At 46.4% G+C, this 17,930-nt stretch overlaps 2 protein-coding genes, 1 long non-coding RNA gene, 2 other non-coding genes and 1 pseudogene across 5 annotated transcripts; 1 reads left to right on the top strand and 5 right to left on the bottom strand.

Annotated features, from left to right (window-relative positions):
* Window positions 1-3,242: 3,242 nt before the first annotated feature.
* On the bottom strand, window positions 3,243-4,143 carry LOC109769687 (probable nicotianamine synthase 6; annotated as a pseudogene).
* A 3,381-nt stretch (window positions 4,144-7,524) lies between these two features.
* Window positions 7,525-7,627, bottom strand: LOC120962156 (U6 spliceosomal RNA). Its single transcript, XR_005753007.1, has one exon. It is a non-coding gene; the product is annotated as a U6 spliceosomal RNA (small nuclear RNA).
* A 436-nt stretch (window positions 7,628-8,063) lies between these two features.
* TRNAD-GUC (transfer RNA aspartic acid (anticodon GUC)) lies at window positions 8,064-8,135 on the bottom strand. Its single transcript has one exon. It is a non-coding gene; the product is annotated as a tRNA-Asp (tRNA).
* A 196-nt stretch (window positions 8,136-8,331) lies between these two features.
* On the bottom strand, window positions 8,332-10,804 carry LOC109769648 (uncharacterized). The gene is made up of 4 exons (XR_002234363.4): window positions 10,533-10,804; window positions 9,351-10,436; window positions 9,133-9,248; window positions 8,332-8,939 (listed from the first exon to the last, which is right to left on the bottom strand). It is a non-coding gene; the product is annotated as an uncharacterized lncRNA (long non-coding RNA).
* Window positions 10,260-14,212, top strand: LOC109769640 (uncharacterized). Its single transcript, XM_020328378.3, has 3 exons — window positions 10,260-10,502; window positions 10,615-10,666; window positions 11,842-14,212. Exons 1-3 carry the CDS (start codon window positions 10,260-10,262, stop codon window positions 13,821-13,823), a joined length of 2,277 nt encoding a protein of 758 aa, XP_020183967.3. The 3' UTR covers window positions 13,824-14,212.
* A 198-nt stretch (window positions 14,213-14,410) lies between these two features.
* On the bottom strand, window positions 14,411-15,657 carry LOC141042236 (uncharacterized). The gene is made up of 2 exons (XM_073509915.1): window positions 15,225-15,657; window positions 14,411-15,124 (listed from the first exon to the last, which is right to left on the bottom strand). The coding sequence occupies exons 1-2, from the start codon at window positions 15,430-15,432 to the stop codon at window positions 15,030-15,032; spliced, it is 303 nt and encodes a 100-aa protein (XP_073366016.1). The 5' UTR covers window positions 15,433-15,657; the 3' UTR covers window positions 14,411-15,029.
* Window positions 15,658-17,930: the final 2,273 nt, after the last annotated feature.

Here is a 17,930-nt window from a genome sequence, read left to right as displayed (position 1 = left end):
CCTCTCAAAGGGGAACATATTGTGCAGAAATACGGGGCCCAGAATGACAATCTCGTCGACTAGATGATCTAGGACGTGCGTCATGATATTGAAGAAGGATGGCGGGAACACCAGCTTGAAACTGACAAGACATTGCACCACATCACTCCTTAGCCTTGGTATGATTTCTGGATCGATCACCTTCTGAGAGATTGCATTGAGGAATGCACATAGCTTCACAATGGCTAATCGGATGTTTTCCGGTAGAAGCCCCCTCAATGCAACCGGAAGCAGTTGCGTCATAATCACGTGGCAGTCATGAGACTTTAGGTTCTGCAACTTTTTGTCTGACATATTTATAATTCCCTTTATATTCGACGAGAAGCCAGTCGGGACCTTCATACTGAGCAGGCACTCAAACAAGATTTCCTTCTCTTCTTTGGTAAGAGCGTAGCTGACAGGACCTTCATACTGATTTGGAGGCATGCCGTCTTTTTCGTGCAAATGTTGCAGGTTCTCCCGTGCCTCAGGTGTATCTTTTGTTTTCCCATACACGCCCAAGAAGCCTAGCAGGTTCACGCAAAGGTTCTTCGTCACATGCATCACGTCGATTAAAGAGCGGACCTCTAGCTCTTTCCAGTAGGGTAGGTCCCAAAATATAGATTTCTTCTTCCACATGGGTGCGTGTCCCTCAGCGTCATTCGGAACAGCTAGTCCGTCGGGAACCTTTCCAAAGATTACGTGTAAATCATTGACCATAGCAAGTACGTGATCACCGGTACGCATGGCGGGCTTCTTCCGGTGATCTGCCTCGCCTTTGAAATGCTTGCCTTTCTTTCGACATTGATGGTTGGTCGGAAGAAATCGACGATGGCCCAGGTACACATTCTTCCTGCATTTGTCCAGGTATATACTTTCGGTGTCAGCTAAACAGTGCGTGCATGCGTGGTATCCCTTGTTTGTCTGTCCTGAAAGGTTACTGAGAGCGGGCCAATCGTTGATGGTTACAAACAGCAACGCATGCAGGTTAAATTCCTCTTGTCTGTGCTCATCCCACGTACACCGTTTCCATTCCACGGCTGTAAAAGTTCTTCAACTAATGGCCTTAGGTACACATCAATGTCGTTGCCGGGTTGCTTAGGGCCTTGGATGAGAACTGGCATCATAATGAACTTCCGCTTCATGCACATCCAAGGAGGAAGGTTATACATACATAGAGTCACGGGCCAGGTGCTGTGATTGCTGCTCTGCTCCCCGAAAGGATTAATGTCATCCGCGCTTAAACCAAACCATACGTTCCTTGGGTCAGCTGCAAACTCAGCCCAGTACTTTCTCTCGATTTTTCTCCACTGCGACCCGTCAGCGAGTGCTCTCAACTTCCCGTCTTTCTTACGGTCCTCACTGTGCCATCGCATCAACTTGGCACACTCTTCGTTTCTGAACAGACGTTTCAACCGTGGTATTATAGGAGCATACCACATCACCTTCGCAGGAACCCTCTTCCTGGGGGGCTCGCCGTCAACATCACCAGGGTCATCTCGTCTGATCTTATACCGCAATGCACCGCATACCGGGCATGCGTTCAGATCCTTGTACGCACCGTGGTAGAGGATGCAGTCATTAGGGCATGCATGTATCTTCTGCACCTCCAATCCTAGAGGGCATACGACCTTATTTGCTGCGTATGTACTGTCGGGCATTTCGTTATCCTTTGGAAGCTTCTTCTTCAATATTTTCAATAGCTTCTCAAATCCTTTGTCAGGCACAGCATTCTCTGCCTTCCACTGCAGCAATTCCAGTACGGTACCGAGCTTTGTGTTGCCATCTTCACAATTGGGGTACAACCCTTTTTTGTGATCCTCTAACATGCGATCGAACTTCAGCTTCTCCTTTTGACTTTCGCATTGTGTTCTTGCATCGACAATGACCCGGCGGAGATCATCATCATCGGGCACATCGTCTGGTTCCTCTTGATCTTCAGCAGTTTCCCCCGTTGCAGCATCACCGTATTCAGGGGGCACATAGTTGTCATCGTCCTCTTCTTCTTCGTTGTCTTCCATCATAACCCTTATTTTTCCGTGCCTCGTCCAAACATTATAGTGTGGCATGAAACCCTTATAAAGCAGGTGGGTGTGAAGGGTCTTCGAGTCAGAGTAAGACCTCGTATTCCCACAGCTAGGGCATGGACAACACATAAAACCATTCTGCTTGTTTGGCTTAGCCACTTTGAGGAAATTATGCACGCCCTTAATGTACTCGGAGGTGTGTCTGTCACCGTACATCCATTGCCGGTTCATCTGCGTGCATTATATATAATTATGTGTGTCAAAAGTAAGAAAATTAGACAAGTATCTATCTAAAGTAAGAATTTTTTTTTCTTTCAGAAAGAAAATAAGAACAAGAGGCTCACCATGGTGGTGCCGGCGACGAGATCGGCGCGGGTGATCGACGGCAGTGAAGACGGGGACAGGGCGTGACGGACCGCTAAACCTAGACAAATCTCGGGAAAATGGAGCTCGGAGGTCGAGCTTCGGGAGGAGAAAGCTTAACTAGTATGGCTCAGGCATTTCATCGAACACCTCATGTGCATAGGAGGTGAGCTAAAGCACCCAAATGCCCTCCCCTCGCCGGCCAGCAAAAAATAAAGCAATGTAGTGCTCTGCTCGCCGGCGAGGGGGTATATATAGCCACTTCATTGGTCCCGGTTCGTGGCTGGAACCGGGACTAAAAGCCCCCCATCTGTCCCGATTCAAGCTACGAACCGGAACCAATGGATGTGGGTCAGGAACGGGCCAGGAGCGAGGACCATTGGTCCCGATTCATGCCATGAACCGGGACAAAAGGGTCCAGACAAACCGGGACCAATGCCCCACGTGGCCCGGCCGGCCCCCAGGGCTCACGAACCGGGACGTATGCCTACATTGGTCCCGGTTCGTGACAGAACCGGGACTAATAGGATGGGCAGGCCCCAACCAAAGCCCTACTAGTGACGATAGATCCACCACCATCGAGCCAACCTCCTCGTTCCAGAGCATCCGCCTCGCCCTGGCCAGCAGCCCCGTCGCGACCGACAACCGCCAGAACACATCGAGAAACTAATCTCACCAGATCGAAAGAACGGCGAGAGGACCAAGCCACCTGCTTCATGGCGTCGCCGTTCAGAGCACCGCCAAGATGGGGGAGAAGCAGAGGCACCTTATTCCGACGCGATGTCGTCCCCGCCACCGATGTGACGCCCCTGAAAAAACCTAGTCCAGCTCTAACTACTCACCAATGGCGAAGCGCTGGGGTCCCCACCCCCTGCCGCCGCCGTAACGGCGGACGGAGGAGGCAGGGACCAGCGATCTCGCTGGCGGAGGTAGGGGGCAAAGGATGGGTCGCCGCCGCCTGTAGCGGTTGAGGAAGACGGGGCGTGCAGAGGGCGAGGAGTTTCCCACCACGTCCTTGGACTTATGTGCGATGATGACGGAGTTCACCACGTCATCGTCGGGGTGGCACACGGCCAGCACCTCGGCCGTGTGGAACGACATGCGGGCGCCCACGTCCGTGTCCACGCGAAACAGCTTGCCGGCGCGCTCGTTGGCCGCGCCGCACAGGTCGTAGTTGTCAAACATGGTGTCGGGCAGGTGGCGCGCGGCGAGGACGAAGGAGCTGAACGGGAGTGGGCCGGAGCCGATGAAGGCGACGCGGGCCGGGGCGATGCCGCCGGGCACGTAGCGCGCCAGGAGCTCGTACTCGGAGCTTGCTGAGGTTGACGTAGTTGCTGTAGTAGGGGAAGACGCCGAGGTGGTCGAGCGGGTTGTCGAAGGCGGCGAGCATGTCGGAGTAGTGCGCCTCCAGCTTCCCCTCGGCCTCGGAGCAGAGGCGGATGAGGCCCTCCCGCATCTCCTGCGCCTCCGGGCCCAGCTTGGTCACATCCACGGGGCTCGGGGGGGCGCACGCGGTGACCAGCTCGGTGAAGAGCGCGTCGATGGCCGGGGATGGGCTGAGCGACGGCAGCTTGGCGATGGCGGCGTGGAGCCCGGTGATCTTCTCCACCAGGGCGGCGACCTCCTTGTTCTGGGCATCCATTTTGCTCTTCTTGGTGTCTGAGTGAGGCACAGGAGCGGAGTGAAGTGGAGTGGTTGATGGAGCTGCTTGATGGAGAAAAGCTATTCTCCCATGCACCGGAGGTACCGTGCAGGCATGCGCCGTTGATTCAATTGAGAGATCTCATTCAATTGAAGATCTGAGTGCAAGCAATGGCATACACGTACTAGTATATTCGCTATTCCCTGCGTTAATATAGCTCAGTATAATGTCAGTCATCAATGCACTTTATGCCATACCATTCAAGCTTTTCATCAACCGAACAGAAAGAGTTGTTTGTACTATTTTTTGGGATGTAAAGTTCTCTGTACTCTGTCGGTTGCCTTACAATAGCGTGACATACTGAAATGAACTTGAACCAAGATGTTACTTCTAATAATAATTAAACTTAGTATGAATTGCTAATAATTAATAATGGATGAACTATTTTTGAATGCAACCATGCACTGCAGGCTACTGAAGGGGTGTTTTCTGTATTTAAGAGGACTTGCCTTTTCTTTCAGGACATGATGTCATGTGCATTTCGTTCAAAATCTTTTCTGATGTGCACTTGAAATAAATGGACGAGATTTGCACACGGAGCTATTCCATGGTGGGTGATGGGAAGAGGAAGAAGGTCTCTCTGCAGCAATGGTGGAATAATGGTTCCGCACACAAAGCGTGCTGGACGGGCAGAAGGGGATGACATTTACGTTCTTGAGCTCAAAACAGTGTCTTATCTGTTCACCATTAATGCGTATCTGACTAGGTTGGTGAAGTATTGTACAGAACACTGCCAAAAGAAAGCTTTAGAATAGTTTAGGCTCAAATCCAGGCGGGCATCTCCGCACGACAACGAACGGCTGAACCATGCACGGGAGGTCCCGTGCACGGTAGAAAATCCAGTCTCCTGCTTGATGAGCAATGGAGCGGGCAGCACGGGGTATAAATATGTAGCTGCCGTATAAGGAGGAGCGGTGAAGGTGCGCGTGCATGCAAGCTTCACGCGTCCATGCCCAATAAGGCTCGTAAAGAGGATTTCTTTGTGATTTACACAAACTCAATCACATATTGTAGTTCCCTCTGTTCAGACTAGATGATATATATGTTTTCTATTTAGCACTCCAATCCAACCTATTTGTTGTGAATTTGTTTGTTGCTTAGTAGAGTACTGATAGTAGTTTATTTTCCAAAGAAAATCAGAGTTTAACTGATATGCAAGAGGTGAGCTGGATCAAATTCACTTCATTTTATCTCTTCAACCAAACACTGAACTAGAACCATTCCATTCCATCAAACTGCACTCTACCAAACACAGGGACGAAACTAACCCATTACAGTGGAATGAAACCATGACATTCCATTCCACTTCGTTCCTGAACCAAACACACCCCTAGTGTCACCTCTTCACGTCATGTCCTGCTGTTGAAATGGACATTTGTTTTCTGTGTCTGCCGGAATTGATTTGGGCTGATTATGACTTGCCAGATATTTCTGTCTACGCATGCACACAAGAAAAATGTCAGTGTTAGACACTAATAAATTGATTTCTTTTACTACTTAGTAGGAGTATAAGATACTCCATAGTTGGCTCGGTTCTTTCTTTCAGTGCATATGAACCAAAAACAGAATGTTATTGCAAGCAAAGAATAGAGTGTTCAGTTCTTTCTTTTCTGACGGATTGATCTCCTCACGGCATACGGCATGAAGATAAGGAGGTCTTGTGCTACTGTAGACCCACATGACTTGGACCGTGGGAGAGAACGGACGACCTCAGGTGTCTGCTCTACAAGCGAGCCTGAGTATTTGTGCTGAAGTTGGTTGTATCAGTGTCAAGTCAAGGATGAAAATCATTGAAAAACAATCGCGACAGGCAAGAATACTCATCACCATACTACAACGACTTAACTGCCAATAAAATGCAACAGGAGCGAGGTCGACAACGCAGCAATGGTTGAGGTTGTCGGATCTTCTTTGGCGTGTCCGTGGGGTTGCCTTGGTTTCTTTCTTTCTATGAAATCGAAGCTGAGGCGACGGGGCCTGTGGTGTATGATGACCGAGTACAGGTGGCCCGTTCGGCGATCTTCCATGCCGCCAGCCGTGCATAGTTCTGTCTTTCATAGTTTCGTCAGAGTCGAAGTTGTGATGTCTGATGTTGGTAGCTCATCGCCAAAGTTTTTTAGCGGCTACCAACAATAACAGTTAATAAAAGAAAATGGTCCTAAGTGGAGTGCTCCCAAATCTGGATGGGTCAAGTTATCCACGGATGCGTGGGTCTTATGGTGATGACGGCTCAGCAGGTTCTGGTATGGTACTTCGAGATGACAAAGGTGCGATCATATTTTCTTCATGCAGGCAACTATTTACATGTCGGGATTCTCTCGAAGCGGAGCTGAGTGCTTGTATGGAAGGACTGTCGTTTGCAATACAGAGAAGTGACCTTCCAGTGGAGATAGAAATGGATTCAATCGTTGCTTTCAAGTTGATCCTGGCCAAGGAGATTGATAGATCGGTCTACTCGTCGCTTATTATGGAGATTAGACACCTTATGTCTCTTCGTGATTCTTATATTACTCATGTTGATCGTAGCCAAAATAAAGTTAGTGATAGCATAGCCAAATTTGCTCGTGTAGGAGGCAGAACCATGACTTGGATTGGTTCGGGTCCTTCGGATGCTATGGAGCTAGCTACGATTGGTTGTATGAACTGCCTCAGTTGAGTAATACATTATTTCACTCGCAAAAAAAAAAACAATAACAGATATGCTATTACAATTTTGTTATATATCTTCAACTCCCAAGCTCCCTTGAAATAGAGAACTCTTGGTTTTGAGAAGTTAATACACGCGTCATGGATGAGGATAAGCGACGTGTGTGAAGTGTCGTCTCCACATAATAGAGCAACAATATTTGTGTAAGAGATTGCTGCGTCAAACCAGTCATGTCTACAGCATTTAGTGGCAGCTATCTACAAGTCAAAACATTTTCTCTTCAACCATGTCTATGCTTTCTTTGGATCTCACATCGTGGTCACCTCCACAGAAATCACTGACATAAAATAATCATCGAATAAACAAGTACTCCCTCTGTAAACTAATATAAGAGCGTTTAGATCACTAAAATATTTATGGAGGGAGTAATAAATAAATCCTACAAATAGGGAAACAACACCGCACATATACTTGTATCTCAAAAGAAAAGTGAAGAACTTATACTTCTATCTTAAAAGAAAAGGGGAGGACCAGTTCGCTCGCGAAGCTCCAACAAGGGCTATGTTGAAAAACAAACAGTCAGGGATTACAATCAGGACCTATTTGTAAGAAAATTATGATCTGATGTAATGCAGTGTATGTACAAAAGGGAAGAAATCAACCCAGAAAGGAGCTGTTTGTAATCTCTGAAAGAAACAAGGGCGCGAAAGTAAGGCCTTCGGGGGCATATGTGCGAGAAGGGAAAGGACCTGCGCGCGAAATGTCAAAAAAATTTGGACCATTTCTCGATTTGTGCGTGTCATCCTTGCGCAGGGGCCATGCTAATCTTCTCTGTATCGTTCCAATTTTATCGGATGTCCCCGAAGGGACGAGTTTGCTGCCGCGCTCAGGCTTATAAACCGGTGTGTGTCTCCTCCGCTGGCCGATGTGGGACTAAACATCAGCCAGCGCTCAGCGGGTTTGTTTCTCCACGCCCGCCCGGTGCCCCAGCAGGCCAGCACCAGCCTCGCGTTGGTGGGCTGCATTCCCGTAACGCGGCCCAATTCGGTAGACAGCCCCCCAGCTCAGCTGGGCTCGGGCAACGACAACGAGAGCTAAAAAAAAATCGGAATGCAGATTGGCGTACGTGCGTGTACCACGAGCAGAGCCGAGGAGGTTTGTCTCAAAAAAAAACGAGCAGAGGAGGGTGAGGCTACTGTCAAAAAAAAGGAGGATGAGGTTCGGTAACTTTTTTCTTTGTTGATGTTGATGCTGAAGCAAAATGTCAATGTCCGGAACTAGCTAAAAATAGTGGGAAAAAAATAAGCGCCGTTGCCGGGGATCGAACCCGGGTCACCCGCGTGACAGGCGGGAATACTTACCACTATACTACAACGACTTGATTGATTTCCTTTCGCTAAAAAGCCTATTTGAACAGCTTGAGTCATACCGTGCGTCCAACATCGAGCTGGAGAAAAGTCTCAGAGTCCAAGAGTTAAGCGGCGCTGAGCCATGAAAGAAAATGAATGTGCTCTAGGGATGGAGGTTTAAGGGAATAACAGATTCCTCCTCTGTCCTTCTTGCAGCAAAGCCAGGGAAAAATAACTTCAGGCGAGCACATTCTATGGGCGAAAAGGGGCATACAAACTATCTTTGTCAGGCACTAAAAGAAATTAAGATGGAGAACGAAGGATACAGTTGAAAAAATTTACGCTCTTGTTGGTATCCGGGTCACTTGCATGACGGACACTAATACAGTACTTCTTTCTTTGGCGAGGCACACAACACAAATACTGAACACTGGTTCCGAACTAAAGTAAGCTACTCTGTTTACGTCATGTATTGGCAGGAATGGATATGAAATATCCTTGCAGATTTCCTGTAGCTGCCGCTAATGTGTGATTAGTACTAGGGACTTCCTGCGCTCTTCCTTTGTCCACCCAACGCACAGCCTTCCCACACTTCCTCAAACCCAGTTTATCAAAAGACATTTTTCACATCCAGCACACAGGCTTCCGGGTTATGTGTCTTCAGCCTCCTTCTTCCATGTCTTCATCATCATCGCGGCACATGATTTGAACTTGAGTAAGCCAAGGCGCACAGCCACGCTCTTGCCACTGGGCTAGACGCCCATCCACCATGATGAGCTATCAACTGCAGATTATTTCCTGAAGTAACCCCGCCACATATGATGCTGGTTACACTAAAGTACAAGTGGTCAGCTACTCAGCTTCACAGTAAGGTTTTTAGGAAGGAGACAACTAATCAAGTTAACTGCCAATTTAATCTAGTGACAGTGTACACACAACTAAGACGCATGATAATAACACTCAATGCTGAAAAGTGCAAGGTCGCCAGGTAAGAAGAGTTCAAAGAATCATGCAGATGTGACGTACATATATGAAATCCTCGACAGGTACAAAGAGTGCCCACTCAGAATCTACAGGAGCTCTTGAGCTCCCAACAGAAGCTTCACGTGCAGCCAGACCAGAAGAAAGACATGTTGGATACCCTATTGTGCAGGGACATAGGTAGAGGAAAACAAAAGGTCAGCCTCCAGATGTTAAATCATGAAAAATAAGGGGAAAAGAAATAACATTTGTGATAGTTATACCTTGAAATAAGCTACAACGACAAACTGAGGAATTTACCAGGGTGACAGGAAACAAGAACCCCATCGCTCCAGCAGGACTGCAAACTCTCTGAATACTTGATACTTTGCTTAATACTTTCATAGTGTTATGCTTCATTCTATTCTAACTCGTTCCGGTTCTGATCCACAAAAATGAAGCATAATACTCGGTACTCAATTCACTCCACAAAAACTGCACACACTTGGACAACACATGATTCTACCTACGTTGCAGCACATGCTTCCTAGATGGCCCGTGATTGGCAATTTACTGAGGTATCCTCTGTCTGAAGTCCCCATGTCGGTCAGGCTGGTGATACAAACAACAAAGGCACCCTGGATGCCCATCACTCATCCCGTTTGTCTGGTAGACTGGGGGGCTGGTACAAGGAAGGGGCCATACAGGTCTGATGCTAAACTTGCCTTCCTAGACAAAACCTCCGTGCTCCCGTACCGGCATTCCGCATCTCCTTTGGTTAAAGGGCCAAGAAATGAATAAAGCGAGACATAACCCAACAAATAGAACAGTGTCCGTTACTTCATTTGAGACGTTTCCCGTGTGAGTCGATTGGTTACTAAAAGAGGCGGTGTCCAAGAAATAGCTTTTGACTTTGTTTTCACCCCTTTCCCTTTAAATAGACAGTACCTTAGCATTGCTGATGTGACCCTCATGATGGCAACACCTAAAGAACACCATCGAAAATCAAAACCCTCCAGATTTACTTCACTTTTACCTTTTGCTTTTTCTCTCCTTTGTTCTCTGTCTTTTCCTTTTCTTTATCCTGCCTCTATCTATTTCTATCGTCCCGTACACTCACCTCCTTGGTTCTCACTTTAAGCATCTTCTCTTTGCTTCTTCATGGAGGCAGATGACCTTCTTATATTAAAAAAATGAAGGTGGGCTTACAGTACTCACTTGCATACAGCTCCGGCTTCACTTCTTCAACCAGAGGAGAGAGAGCTCTGGCCACCATGGCAGGGCTCGGCACCGGGGCGGGAGCTCCTGTTGTGAAGGTGTACCATGAGAAGTCCATGATCCTGCCCGATGTGTCGAGGGTGCTTGCTTGCCTGTACGAGAAAAACATCGAGTTTGAAACTGTGAAAGATTCGTACAAGGACATACTCAGACTCCAGGTACTTGCTGTCTTAGTTTTTGTGGAATACCCAGATTGTAGAAGCATCAGTTTCTTGAGTTTTTGCAAGTTGATCTCATATCAACTTCTGTTTTTCTTCTCTGCCTCTGCAGTCAACGAGGAGTGTTCCGGTTCCATTCTACGACGGACCCACATTCCGACAAGGTAACACTGCTTGTTACATAGTTCAGCCATTTTAATGCGTTGAGATGCACTCTGTGATTACTTGTTAAGCATGTGTGGTTACAAGAAAATTGGTTTGTTTACAAGTTATATACACGCTCACTCGAATATGCACCTGATATAGACTCCTGTCTCAAGACTCTCAACATGCATGCATGCCTTGTACTCCCTCCGTTCCTAAATACTTGTCTTTCTAGGCATTTCAACAAGTGACTACATACGGAGCAAACTGAGTGAATCTACACTCTAAAATATGTCTACATACATCCGTATGTGGTAGTCATTTGAAATGTCTAGAAAGACAAATATTTAGGAACGGAGAGAGTAGCTAGGAAAGGTTGATGTAACAACACCCACCTGAACCCAGTGAGATAAATTCAGGTTATACCTTGTGAATCAGCCCTGCAAAAAACAATTGTTGCAAAATTAAATAGAATTGACATAACAAACAATAGTTTGAGATCTAAGAATGTTTTGACAGGGGGTTCATGTCTGGCAATATAACATGCTTAGCTGCTTATATACTGTATTTCTTTAGCATTCAGGTTTCCAAAGCAACACCCTCTCTTGTTTCTGTGTGCAAGTAGGAGTGAAAATAGTCAGGATTTCCTCTACACCAATAGTTTGTGCATACTAGTGTATTCCTGCTCATCAATATCTAAACTAGTGAAGCAGGATGTAGTAGGGGATATTATACTTAATAGGTTCCTAGCGTTTGTGCCAATGCTTCTTCAAAATGATTATGATAACGTTATTAGTTAATCAACAAAGCTTTCTCTTGGCTAAAAAAAATATTGCATGCAGCATTAGCTTCAAATTGCTCCATCATGGTTTGTAAATGAAATGCAACACTATTTGGATTATCTCGTAAACATGCTATGGAAATGAATAGCTTCATGAAGCTCTTCAGTAGAAACACTGAAAAAACAACTAACGTTTCAAATACAAGTATATCATGGTTTTGCAATTTTGCTAGTAAGTCTGAAATGATGTGCCTTCCGTGTACTAATCCTAAGAATTAATAACTACACTATCCCAGTTTTTACTGTGAAATTTATGCAGGACTTTTCTATAGATACTCAGTAACCAGAATAATAAATGATGCAACTTCGATCAGAAATTCAGAATACAGCACTAATCCATCTTCTAAACTGCAGAGTCAAGAGCAATCTGCCGCTATATAGCAGAAACCTACGAGCAGCGTGGGTATCCTTTCCTCCTGGGGAAGGATGTCCTTGAGAGGGCTTCCATTGAACAGTGGCTCCGGCATGAGGAGCATGCCTTCGATCCTCCGAGCCGGGCATTGTTCTGCCACCTGGCCTTCCCTTTCCCTGATGAAGACATGAGTGACATCGACAGGGAGAAGAGGAAGCTGGAAGAAGTCCTGGAGGTTTACGAGCAAAGGCTTGGCGAGAGCGAGTTCCTTGCTGGGAACAAGTTCACTCTTGCTGACCTTGTTCACCTACCAAACACCCATCACATAGTGACATCCGAAGAGTTCGCCTACCTGTATGACTCGAGGAAGAACGTGCAGAGGTGGTGGAATACAATCTCTGCACGGGACTCGTGGCAGCAGGTGGTGAGGGATATGCAGGACGTTGAGGAGCAGTACCAAATGGAAGAACTTGAGCAGCAGCAGCAGCAGCAGCAGCTGGAGCAGCAGTGGCAGTGGCAGCCAGAAGGCCCAGAACCACCGGCAACATATAGCGGCCGCACCATCCGCATAGACCCTCGAAAGCAGACAGGCACAGAGTCACGGACAATACTGGTTCCACCACCCAGCGGCGGTACTATATCATCCTCATCTTTCACAGTTCAACCTCTTCCCGCAGAAACAACCTCTCATGGCCAAAATTCACCTGGCCAAATAAAAGAAAGTAACTTCTTTACCACCACCGAGAAAACACCACCACCCTCAAAGCAAAAAAGTCCCACCACTCAGAGATCAGCTAGCAGTGTTCAAAGCACTACGAGTAACTTCTTTACCCCAGCTGCCCCTCCTAGCACCACCAAAATGTCTCAGAGAATTGATACCGAGAAATCCACCTCCAAAGATGCCTCATCTCCAACCAGACCCGGTCAAGGATCATCCAAAAATGCTCCTGATAAGCTCCATCTCTCTGCTTCTGGTGAGGCAGCAACCCTTAGCAAACCTACGCTTTCACAAGAAGCCCCCAAACCCACCGACAAAACTCCATATGCACAACAGCCCTCTGAGCAAGCGAAGAAGGCCGCAGCTGATCAAAAGGATGCTGCTCATTTGCCAAAGCATGTGGCATTCAGAGACATTCAGAATGAAACTGCACCACAAGCTAGAAGCCGTGGTGCCAAAGACAGCACTACAGAAGGTAAAGAGGCTGATCAGAGGAGGGCTGCATCAGCACCAACCAGGGAACTACCGCCAGGTTCTCAGAATACCCCTCAAGCACCGCCAGCTGATCTGAAAGTATCTGACTCGTCACCAATGAAAGAGGGTGCCATCAATGAAGATGAGCGGTTCTCGACTAAGAGGCTCAGAAAAATGCTTGAGCAAAGTGATCCAGCAGCACTCAAACCACAGTCGACAGATATGCAACCCCCTCAAGTACAGGCAGCTGGCACAAGAGATCCTCGCACTCCAATCACAGCTGATGAAAGGAGAGCAACTTCACCACCAGAAGGAGGAATGGCTTCTGATGATCGTGGTTCCACACAGCCACGAAAATCACCATCCACCAATGAGCAACAACCAGCCCCACGGATGCCAAGCCAATCACCAGCTGGTGAAAGTGCAGCACCTGCACCACAGCAAGCACCAGCATCTGATGGGAATAAGCCGATATCTTCCAAGGATAGTAGCAGGCAAACAAATGAAACATTATATTATCGCAGCTCAGAAACATCCAGAGAAATGCCATCATCAGCCCCCGAGAAGAGCATGAGACAACAGCAGCAGCAAAGTGATAAGTCCATTAGATCGCCGCAAGACATGGGCAAGCAAGGTTCTGAAGCTTCACCGCCGGTGTCTGGAACCGGGAAACCTGGGAGAACTCCAGGACAAGATTTACTAGAGTCTCAGGAACAAGCCTCCCCTGATACTCAGCAAGTAAAAAACAACAGAGATAACAGCAAATCGGATGGCTCAAGCAAACCCACCTAGTTTGATGGTAATAAAGGTGATGTCCCTGAGTCACAGAGGGGTGGCTCGTCAACCAACCTATAACACATTTCTATCACGTCATCTGGTTGCAGCTTCGTTGTTGTCGTCTTATCTACCTCCCTAGTTTAACATGCTCGTTAATAAGGTCCATTATCTATCACCTTTGGACCAACCATGCCTGCCAATTTGTCTACTCCACCTGGTATAATGTTACTACTTTTCAATGGTGCATTTCTTTGCTGTTCTTTTCCTGAAAAATGACTTGTTTAGATGGTCCTTGCATTAGTATTGTTTTGAATAATGTGAGTGCAACAGTTTGTTCTACATAAGAATCATATGCCTTTGTATTTATCCACATGTGTTGACCTTAGTGATGTGCTTGAATTGAACTTCTGGGCTTCTTTGAAGTCATACCTGTTCTGGATAGTCCTAGCTTGCAGCCCCTATAAGGGGACAAGCTAAGTTACACAGATGCTCGGCAGGTATAAATGAAAGGCAAACAAGAAAATATAGAGAAAAATAGATACACCGGTAGGAACATGATTTATGATCACAGTTGCAAATCCACACTACGGTAGGAACAAATCTGAATTTGGCTAATATTTTTTATAGTCAAGTGTGGGTATATATGTTAACAACACAGGAATGAACTCAACAACACTTACCAAAAACTTATTCAACCCACGCCAAGGTTCCAGCAAAACAATCACACTCAACAGTTTGATGCTACCCCTGGATTGATGTTGTACCTGGAAGATAAATCATACTCCCTCCGTCCCAAAATAAGTGTCTCAACTTTGTACTAGCTCTAGTACAAATTTGTACTAAGCTCAAGACACTTATTTTGAGACGGAGGGAGTATGAATCAGGCCCACTTCCTTGAGGATGCGACTCCCATGGTATTATTCCCTTTGTCTCCTCATTTCTTGGAGCAAATCCATCATAAGAGCTTTGTTGCAAAACAAAGCAGCAATGAGCTATCACTTGGACTTGTACACAGATTACTTGTACAGACCTCCTGCTAAAAGAACACAAAGCCACATCCAATTGCCGCTGTGAGAGATTTTTCTTTGATGGTGTGCTGAATATTTAGATTGTGGTGTGGAGCTCATGAAGCAGGAGCTTCTTGCCTACCAATTGCACTGAGACTACGTTCAAGCGAACCTTCCTCTCACTCGATATCAAGTAAGACCAGAAGGCAACAGCTCATCCAAGCAGAAAAGGTGCTGTTTCCAGAGCATTTGTTGCCAATTCTGAATTTCCTTTACCCAAAGACAGGATCACAGATCCACCTCCTGCTCCTAGAAAGCAAGCTACAGGTTGTGATTGTACAAAAAGATTCTGCTCCTGGATCCCCACAACATATCAATTTATCTGAATCAGTTGACCGAACTTGTATACCTATCTGTGATGCGGGGACGGAGGAGGCGGTCTCCCGCCGGCAGATACGCGCGAGGAAGAGGAGCCATGGATGGAGGTGGCAGGAAACCGCCATTCTTCGTTGTGCCGCCTCGTAGGACGAAGAGGCCTGGGGGTGGATGCTGAAGTCCGGGATGGAGACGCGCTGAAGACGACGGGGGAGGAAGCTGAAGGCGGCATCGGCGTCCATGGCGACGCCGCGGCGGGAACCCTCGGGGCTAGGATTAGCCGCAGGGCCGCGCCGAGGGAGGAATGGCGAGGCGCCGCTGGGGGTGGACTGGAAGGAGAGTGCTGATCCGGGGCTGCTAGCGCCGTGGGAGACGGCCGAGAACGGAGGCGGCGACGGCGGCGTGCCGCGCCGTAGGGAGAGGGCGGCTATGCGCCGCCCGCTAGCGTCGCCTGCAACTAGCCAGTGGGCCGGCCCAGTTACGACATGGTCCGTTCACGCTGACGTTATGAAGACGCCACGCGTGTTTTTTTTTGTGTGTTTCCCTTTGTTTAAATTTTGAAAAATGCAAAATATATTATATTATAGAAAATAAATCTGTGTAAAAAATGTTTCCACCATTCAGAAAAAGTATGAACGTTTCAAAAATGTTCTCGCGTTTCAAAAATGTGTACGTGACATTCTTAAAAAAAATTATACAATGTAAAATAAATGTTCGCTAATTCAACAAACATATTTCGTACCATTCAAAAACAATGTCAATGTGTATCACAGTTAGAAAAATTTGCTCACGCGTTTCAAACAACATGTTTGTGACACTTTTGGAAAATTGTTTATCCGGCGTAAAAAAATGATAGCATAGTTCAAACAAAACTTCAATGTGTATTTGGAAAAATGTTTAATACGTATTCGCAAAAATGTTCAAAACAAGTATTTGAAATAAACATTAAATCATATATTTAAAAATTTAAACGTGTATAAAAAATGTTTTAGATGTATACAAAAAAATGTACCATGTGTATGAACAAAGTAGAAAAGAAAACATATATTTTGCAAAAAAAATGTTGATCATGTATTTCATAAATGCTAAATGAGTACCACAAAAATCTCCTACTATATACGAAAAATGTAGACATGTGTGTTAAAAAAGAAAAATATGACGAAACCAAAGAAAGAAACAAAAAAACCAGTGGAACCCGAAGAAAGAAACACAAAACCGATGAAAAGCAAAGAAAAAATAAAGAAAAAAAGGGAAAGGAAAACCCAGAAAATAGAGAAAACTCTGTAGTACAAACATTGCAAAAACTAGGGAAAAACCAACAGGAGACAAAACTCTGCTCATTGGGCCGGCCCGATGGTCCCACGCTCACAGAAGATTCCTAATAGGAATCGGTACTCGCTAGATATTAACTCTCACGGCGCGAGGCAGTGTGCAAGAGATGTGAGTGAGAGGGGAATGGACCGCGGGGGCCAGAGTCAGGCTCAACGGGCCCTCCAACCGAGTTTTCCAAGGTTTTGACGAGCCTTTCACGGGCCACTGCGGGAACCGCGATCCACCGTTCGTTTGACTCATGTTTCATCTTGACCGAACGGCCACAACAAAAGGGGGCGACGTGGTCTTCTCTTGGCAGATGTTGTAATGTTGGACCCTGTTGGTCGGGCCCGCAGGCACAGAATTTCGGCCTCGTACATGCCCGACACGACATGTAAATAAAAGGGTTGGAACGGCCTTCGGGCAGCCATGGAATAATGTTGATCCCCAAGGTCAGACCTTAAGGTCGGGCTCGGGCATGACACGACCCTTTTAATGGTGGCGCCTTTTTAGGGTTGTTTTGGCCTTTTTAATGTTTTGTTGCCTCTTTAGGACTGTTTTGGTCTTTTAAGGGTTGTTTTGGCTCTTTTAGGGCTCTTTTGGCCCTTTAAACGTTGGTCGGCATGCAGTCGTTTCATGCTGGGCCGCCCCTTTTTAACTCGTGTGCCACGTCGATCCTCAAAGCCAGGCCGACATGGGTCGTGTCATCTCTGGCCTTCTATAATCAGGTGAGCCTCTTTATGTAAGTTGATGATACTAACAACGTAATACCCCATGCGTGTATTAAACCAGATTTCATCTAGACTGCTTGGAGTTCGCATGCTCCTCCAAAATGAAAACTTTTTGTTTGGCTGGCCATCCGAGGTTCGTTTTGAAAATCATGCGAATCAAAAGAGGGCCTAAAAGTCGCGCACTCTCCCGCACTCCACCATAACCATAGCTGCACTGCACTGCTTGACTAGTAGCTGTCAACCAATGATGTGAACCAAGAGACATCTATTTTCCTATTCCTATTCATGGGACTTGAGATGCAGGACATCTTATTTTCTACAAGTTTCCTAGCCCTATGATATTTCTTACCTCTGAACCAAAGGAGGCCTAAAGACTTTTAGAAGATCGGTTAAAGATGTCGTGAAAGGGGTGCTCTACCTGGCACCGCACAACTGCCATTCAATAGAGTAAGATCTCCTTCCATTCAAAGGGATTCTATATGATTTTTGAAGGATTATAGCTCTTAGAATTTTTTTCCTATGTTGATTGTCTGATTCATACTAGTGGTTAGGGGCCACCGTTATGAGTCACTTAAGAGAAAGTTGTGCGGGCATTCTCCATCTTCAAAAAAAGAAAAAAAACTCATCTTCATCGAAAAAATATTAAAAAAAAACTTATCGCATTATATGGACATCACAACCATCTCAAAAAGAAAAAC

This window comes from Aegilops tauschii, chromosome 3 (assembly GCF_002575655.3).
Source record: "Aegilops tauschii subsp. strangulata cultivar AL8/78 chromosome 3, Aet v6.0, whole genome shotgun sequence".
NCBI classification, from domain to species: Eukaryota; Viridiplantae; Streptophyta; class Magnoliopsida; order Poales; family Poaceae; genus Aegilops; species Aegilops tauschii.
This window is presented reverse-complemented; position numbering and strand designations above follow the sequence as displayed.

What these genes read in the sequence shown, in the direction of transcription:
- LOC109769640 (XM_020328378.3), top strand. Translation starts at nt 10,260, where the DNA reads ATGAAGGTGGGCTTACAGTACTCACTTGCATACAGCTCCGGCTTCACT. An exon ending in AGGACATACTCAGACTCCAG is followed by an intron (nt 10,503 to 10,614) that starts GTACTTGCTGTC and finishes CTGCCTCTGCAG; the next exon opens with TCAACGAGGAGTGTTCCGGT. An exon ending in CGGACCCACATTCCGACAAG is followed by an intron (nt 10,667 to 11,841) that starts GTAACACTGCTT and finishes TCTAAACTGCAG; the next exon opens with AGTCAAGAGCAATCTGCCGC.
- LOC141042236 (XM_073509915.1), bottom strand. Translation starts at nt 15,432, where the DNA reads ATGGACGCCGATGCCGCCTTCAGCTTCCTCCCCCGTCGTCTTCAGCGC. An exon ending in CGTCCCCGCATCACAGATAG is followed by an intron (nt 15,125 to 15,224) that starts GTATACAAGTTC and finishes CTTGCTTTCTAG; the next exon opens with GAGCAGGAGGTGGATCTGTG.